Consider the following 7648-nt stretch of genomic DNA (forward strand, 5'->3'; position numbering starts at 1 on the left):
AACAGTCAATTATCTTTAAGTTACCTTAGATGACAAGCTCATTAAGCCTTTATCTCACCACATACTTCTATAAGCCAATTTGTGGCCCAACAGGTTACATTTGCCACAATTTGCTCATTCACTAGGTAGCAAAATACAAGCATTACAAACATCCTATCACATCTCATACCTAGATCAGAAGAATACAGAAGAACTTACATGTACAGATGGTCTGGTATCAGGCCAGGTTCCCCTTTTACTGTCAATCCTTATTATGTCTTTCCTACAGTACTTCATGTAGCACTACAGAACCTCTCACACATATTTCTGCTTGCACTCATAACAGTAAAAACACAAAATTCCTTTATAGACTTCAGCAATACCAAAATGCTACAATTAGTGAGAAATAATCTCGAAGATCCTTTCAAAATAAATTTATCATTTTTGTATATCTGTTATTTCCACAAAATCTACGTAGAGCAACTTGTCCCTGTCTTCCATTTTTATCAAGCTGAGCCTTCCTTTTCTTTTTTCCTCTTAACTTGCTTTGTCTGCTCCAATATTCCTTAAGTATTACTTGTTGTATGTTCTCTGATCTGGGTTTCAACAGCAGATGATTAAAACTCTGTTTTCCATTGTTTCTCTCTCTAACCTGAAATCCTTCTCAAAGATGTCCTTTTAAAAAATTAATGTGGCTCTACACAGTACTTTTTTATCTTTTATTAAAATCTTAAAAATAGGCATGAATACTGTTTTGGCAACATCAACAAACCTTAAAGGTCCAACTTGGTAGTTTAGAACCTAAATCATTTGTACAGGGTGCAAGATATAAGCTCCTCATAATGAATTCCAATCTATAATGAACAGAATTAAAAGATTTTAGAGAAGATTAAAGGAGTAAACCTGACTTCTCTGAAAAAGGAAATAACCTCCAAACACAGGAGCATATGTCTATGTCCCCCAAAATGTATACACACTTTGAATACCATTATTAATTCCAATGGTTTAAAATTGAAATAAAAGAAACATCATTGAGCCACCAACTGTTAGTGTATACATTTTTTGGGGACACCCTGTATAGGTGTATATGCATATATGTGTGTATATTTATATAACATATGGACATGTTATATTAAGATGCCTACTAGGAAAATCCAAATCAATAGATTTGGCAAAGGAAAACCATACTGTATTAAACTTCAAGTCAATTTCCTACTTTTAATACCTCTGGAAAAATGTTTCAAGTAAGAGATTGATTAAGTTAGGTTTTTAATTTAATATAAATGTCAATTATTTTCTTTGTTCCCATTATCAGCAATAAATGAAAAACTGGCCCTCCCATTCCTGGTTCTGCCAAATCCACAGGTTTCATAATTTAAATCCCCCCAAAAGTAAAGGAAGGTAAGAGAGTCAAGTTCTTGAAAGGCTAACATATTTTCCTCAAGTATGAACTACCTTTCTGTGATAATTAGCATAAAAACCGCAACTGTCATTAAAATTGATAAATATCCACCCATTCAGCAAAAGTATGACCTGTTACTATATATGATGATTACAGTCCCCCCCAAATCAAATCGCTGTCCAATGCAAGTTAATTACAGATTTAAATACCAATGGTCCCCGCATATTCTACTTCCTTTAAAGAGATGTAACTGCTAAAAGTTTGCTTTATCTAGGGCTCTTTGGCTACCATAGTACATTGTGAAAACAGATAGTTTTTTTTCCAGCAAAACATCTTCCATTTTCTCACTTAGTTAAAACAAAGGATGTTCTTTAACAACAGTATGATTGGTTGTTACCTTTGCTCTTAACTTAAAATAGGATTTCTGCTTTTCCTTTAGTCAAAGTCAAACTCACAATCCCAACAAGGAAACAAATAATAGTATGTAGGGGAAACATGTATTTAGTTCCTACCACAAGTCTAACAAATTAAATGCTAGATGCTCAGCCTGGAACTGAGGATTTCAAGCTGAGACCAAACCACAAAAACATATTATGCTGAAGACATTATTAAGGAAAGAGGATCCACGTAGGTTGTCATTATCAGTCTCATTTCATAAAATCAAGTATTGAGCTCCCTAGCCTCCAGAACTGTTTCCTTCAATTTACCTTATATAATTTTTTCCCTTTTCTGCCCAGATCATGCAGTCCCTTCCCTACAACATGAGGATGGATGGTAGAAAACTTTCAGTCCCTTGTTCTTGAGCTAGCCATTACATTCAAAACTGACACTAATAATTTTTTCAAGCCCTTGTAATAGATGTCATGAATATTTGTTTAATTTTCCGCCATAAGTTAAACAAAACTAAACAATACCATTTTCCTGGCGGGCAGGAGGGCATGAAATAACAAAAAAGTACTAAAAGGTGAATGGGGACACAAAGTAAAGGATCTAACTTCCAGGGCTCATGTATAAAAGGAATATATAGGCACTTATTGCTCATACCCCCCCTTCTACAGACAGTAAAGTACCTCGTGTCCCCTTTTAATGTCTTTAAAACTTAAAGCCAAAAGAAATGAATAAAATCAGAGCTATTTCATTAGCTCCATTAAAACTACACCAAGGCGTGCTCCCAATTCCAAATTGCAATCTTCTCCATTATCTTCTGTACCTCAATTCAGCAAACATTTGTCAAGCCCTACTGTGCTAGGAAGGTAAATCTGCAAATAACTAGGCCCAGATGAACTGCAATGACTTGTAGAAATCAGGGTACATTTCTGGTCTTAGTAACATGCTATCGTCTTAAAATGACTGAGCCTATTTCTCAGAAATATGCTCTTCAACAACAACAAAATTTAAGATCTTTGGTTTCAGGAGAAAAAGAAATCCAACTATGTAAAGTTCAAACTTCCTCATACATTTAAGTGCCCCAACATCATGTAAACTCTTTAAATAAAAAAAAAGTATACTGGAAATGATGGACTAAATACAACTACTGGAAGTGCTCAGCACGCAACCAGTCAATAAATATTTATAGAATAAAAACTCTAAGTTTTATTTGCTCTCAAAATCCATTCTCTGAGCACATACGAACTCACTTGACAGCCACCTGCTTCCACATTTTGCCTTCTGGTTCACTAATGACTAGACCTTTGTTTCTCAAATTTCAGTAAGATTTAGAATCACCTGGAAAGTCTGTTGGAAAGGCAAATCCCTTGACCACTTCCTCCCCCCAAATCGCAGTTCCAGAAGCTGGATCCTGCATTTGTAATATTCAAGCGAATCTCAGACGGTCAGATCATATTCTCAGTTAGCATTGGCTTACCCTCGCAATGGGCAAGGGGAAAATTCTGGGTTGTAAATGATATTAATTAGAGAACAAAACTGATTATATATCAACTAAACTATAAGTTACTCGATTCTTTTAAAAATTCACTAATGCTTAATAGACAAAATATAAGTAAAATAATTTTTGCTTTGAAAATGGAAACTATCATTCAATCCACCAAATCAGACACTTTTCTGAAATACTTAAGTGATTGTCAATATTTAGAAAAAGATTCAGAACAAAGCAAGTTACGGAATGTAATTCAGGGAAGCATTTATATAACTGTGCTATAATAGTTTTAGGGAAAAAAATACCACATTCAAAATACTCCATGTCAACACAGGAACCACTAGCCACATGTGACTATTTAAATTAAAAATAAATAAAATTTGAAATTCAGTTCCTCAGTTGCAATAGCCACATTTTAAGTGATCAAAAGCCACACATGGCTTAGTGGCTAACATACTGGATAACAGATATAGACCATTTCATCATCACAAAATTCTACTGGATAGCTCTGGTTTGGAGGTAATGGTATCTAAATAAAATACGTAATCTCTGTCTTCTGAATCAGAGACCTCTATCCAGCAGTTTCCAATTTTAAATATATACATCCACTTTAGCTAATTCACTTAAAAAAAACAAAACACCCAAAACCCTAGCATAATTTTTCTGAAAGTTGTTTTAAGAAAGGTCACTCAAAAGTGAATGCTTATTCATGTCAGATTATCAAAACACAAATATTTAAAGAGGTCTGAAAATATCAAAGACACTAAAATGACAACGAGGTTTTCACTAAATCAGAATCAATGAAGAGTGTTTAATTATTAGAAAACAAAAGGTAGTAGGTAAATAAGACTGGTCCAGAAAGATTAAAATACTTATGACTAGTTTTCCAAATACTTCAGAAATATTATTTATATGCATAACAAATAACTGCTTTACAACTGGTTTTAAAATGATCTTGCTACAATTAATTCTAGTCAGTGACATTTTACTATCTTCAATTTCTTTCCACCAACTTAACACTAAAAATATCTATAAATAACATAACTACCATAAGACTTACTTAAATGTAATTTTATATGTGAAGGACTATTAACTCAAAAGCCTGAGCAACTCCTGGTTTTAGCAAAAAGTAGCCAAAAGTTAATCAAACAACTTGCAACGTAAAATTTTATCTCTCAACTGCATCAATACCTAGTTTAAAACAATACTGTATAATAAAACTCAAAAGCATGGGCAACAAGATGCTGAAGCATGAGAAGTAACTACCCATTTAAGAAAAAGTAAGCCTTATTACAAAGTAGAATTAAAACTTCAACAGGCTCACAACTGTATACTAATTCAAATTTAGACCTACTTTCCCTGAAGATAAAAACATCGCTTTGACTAGGGTTCTTTTAGAAGAGTTCAAGTGTACTCAAATATGATCTCTAAATTACAGAGGACTATACTGATTCTAATCAGGAAGTTCTGCTCCATGGAAAAATTTTATAAAACTGTCTTAACAAATTTAACACATAAAACCTAACATTAAAAATGTACAAGTGTGAAAAGGTCACACAAATGATTACAGTTATGATAGTATAGCATTCCCTTGTATTTTAGACTCCTTAAAATTATCTGTTTACTTCAGAGGTCTACATCAAATCTAAGAATCAGCAAAGAAAAGCAATAACTGATGGTTACTAAAAACTGTATGAAAGGCCCTTAAAGAGAAAAAGACTGTAGTAACTTACCCGCAACACTAGTGATTGTAACTGGAACTCCTTGCACTTGAACGCCTGCCGCACCCAGGTTGGCAACACTCACTGTCTGAAGGTTAGGCACTGATGCAAGCTGGGCAGTATTCAAAGTTATTGGGGCACCAGCAACAGCCACAGGAGCAATCTGAGCAAGAGTTGTGCCACCGCTTGAAGACACTGGGGTGATGGTTAACTGTTGGGATAACCCAGCATTCTGAACTTGCAAATTGGAGAGACTCTGAATATTCTGAACCTGTACTGTTTGCCAACTGATTTGCCCTGAAGGTGTTAGAGTTGGAGCCCTGATAAGCACCTGAGTCGGATTTACTGCTTGAAGTTGAACATTCTGCAAAGGCTGCTGCTGGATGGTCTGAATTGTCTGCCCTGACTGGAGTTGAAATGACTGTGGCGGAATAGCCTGAATAATCTGTTGCTGAGGCTGTTGGATCTGGATCTGTTGTAAGATAGGCTGGCCTACAATCTGCACCTGCTGAAGAGAGTTAGATTGATCCTGTGTATTCTGTATTCCATTCGACTGAAGCTGACTGGAGCTCTGGGCTTCAGACTCAGTAGCAGCAGGTGTTTGAGATTCTTCAATAGTGCGTTCTGAATTATTGGCTGATGTGCTTGCATACTGGCCCGTATCTGCTGAGCTCACTAACGTGTCACTGCTGGTCAGAGAAGTTGAAGCAGTGGTTGTGCAGGTGGTGGAGGAGGAGGGGGATTCTGGCATGGTACTGGAAGAAGCAGTGGTGGTGGTGGGTGTGGAAATTAACTGACTCCCATTAGAGGTCCCACTATCAGTAGTAGTAGCAGGCTGGCCAACCTGTCCCGTCCCGCCTCCTGCAGCCACGTTGTTTATCACTGGCAAAGCTAAAGTCACTCCTCCAATGTTAATTGGCAGGGTTGTTACAACTTGAGCCTGAGTACCAGGAAGGGTCTGTAATTGCAGTGGAATTGAAACACCAGGTCTAATTTGGACTGGAACTGTCTGATTTGCCAGGTTTTGAGCAAGAATATTCCCAGAAGCTGTCCTGTTAGCAGCCGTGAGGATAGCTTGATTATTACCTGCAGAAATGAGCTGAATTTGACCCTGCAAATCCTGTAGAGATGAACTACTAGTTGGATTGATCTGAATTTGCTGGCCTTCCACTGTCTGAAGTTGTGGAATCACTTGATACTGTACGCTACCACTTGGATTTTGTACTTGGATGACTTGAAACTGACCAGGGGTGGAAGAATTACCTGATTTAGTTTTTGTAGGAGACGCACTCCCGTTATTACTGCTGGAAGAACTAGACGAACTAGAAGCTGGTTGAGAAACGTTATTTTCTTTTGAAGCAGGAGGAGTGGAGGCAACAAGTTGCCAAGCGTTTCCAGCAAGTTGTGTTGTGACCAGTTCTAGCTGTTGTGGTTGATTTTGAAGTTGCACCAATCCTTGGCTTGGATCTATAATAATCTGCTGCTGTCCAGTTGCTTGGTTTTCACCAGGAGTCCCTATTTTGCTGCAAGTAGCTGCCAGTAAAGCCAGAGGAGAGGGCTGAGAGTCCTACCCAAAAGGGGATGGTAAAGGAGAGGGGGGAAAAAAAGTGGGCGGATTTAGTGGCGGCCAGTAGTTGGGAGGGGCTTAGTTATTTATTTTGACAGCTCTACATTTAAGAACTTACTCAGGAAGTGGCAGAAATAAAAAAAGAAATATTAACAAAATCAGTAAGATGTAGGAGTAAGGAAGCTGATCCTGTAATACAAAGTTTAAATAAAAGAAAATTTCTAACAAACTTCCTTAAAAGTGTTATTCTCCTGAACTCAAAATGTCCTTGGGAAAAATACACACCGGTTTGTTTTTGTTTTTTTTTATAGTCTGAGTTCCTAGTGTCATTTTAACCAACGTTACCCTCAAACGTAAAATCTTTACAAATTTACAATTTAACTTCCTCACTCTCTGAAAGATGCTTTGAGTGGATAAACATGTTTATCCTGGTCTTAACTTCTGGGCATTTAAAGGGCATAACTCCCTCTTTCCCCTTACGTTCCGTGATGACATGTTTAATATGTTTCCTTTTACCTGGGAGCCTGAGGTTTTGGTTTTTTTATTGTTATTCTCGGGCTCAGAGGGTTTCCCTCCTTCTGTAGCCATCGCCACTGCCGCCGCCTCCTCCTCCTCCTCCTTCTTCTGATCTGCAACAAACCCCCCCAACACACGGGCACGACAACAGGTTACCAGATGATTAGCATTCGACTCCCCCCTTCTCGCCTCTCCCGCCCCTGCGAGCAGCAGTCTCCATACACCCGCGGTCCACGCACGCCGGCAGGGGGTGGGGAGGAGGGCAGGGAGGAGGGGGTATCACAAAACGTGGTTGGAAACCCGACCCATCGGCTCCAGAGCGACACCCAAAAGGAGGCTGTTCTCGCTCAGACATGAAGACAAAACACAACCCTCCTTCCCTCCCCCTGATTCTCTCCCGCCCTCTCCTCCTCCCCTTAGCATCTCAGCAGCCCCGGGGGAGGGGGGAGAACCGAGCAGGGTCTGGGGAAGGAGGGAGAGGGAGGCGGCGAAGGAGACCGAGGGGGGTGGAGAATACGTACCGCTCATCCCGCATTAACAGGACAAACCCTCAGACGGAGACGCTGGGAGAGAGGTGGGTGGGGGTG

General features: G+C 38.5%; 1 protein-coding gene across 3 annotated transcripts in view; it reads right to left on the minus strand.

The window, feature by feature from the left end:
- Window positions 1-7648, minus strand: part of SP4 (Sp4 transcription factor) — a 52839-nt gene extending 45191 nt beyond the window's left edge. Inside the window, exons 1-3 of one of the 3 annotated variants that reach the window (XM_006779034.2) lie at window positions 7583-7648; window positions 7062-7169; window positions 4991-6545 (exon numbers count right to left, since the gene is read on the minus strand). In XM_006779034.2, the coding sequence (XP_006779097.1) occupies window positions 4991-6545; window positions 7062-7133 (1627 nt within the window). In that variant the 5' untranslated portion in view covers window positions 7134-7169; window positions 7583-7648. Of the gene's footprint in view, window positions 1-4990; window positions 6546-7061; window positions 7175-7582 lie in introns of all 3 variants that reach the window. The other 2 variants (XM_015558168.1, XM_006779033.2) reach the window with 2 other exon arrangements.

The sequence above is a fragment of the Myotis davidii genome, unplaced genomic scaffold (assembly GCF_000327345.1).
Source record: "Myotis davidii unplaced genomic scaffold, ASM32734v1 scaffold168, whole genome shotgun sequence".
Lineage (NCBI taxonomy): Eukaryota > Metazoa > Chordata > Mammalia > Chiroptera > Vespertilionidae > Myotis > Myotis davidii.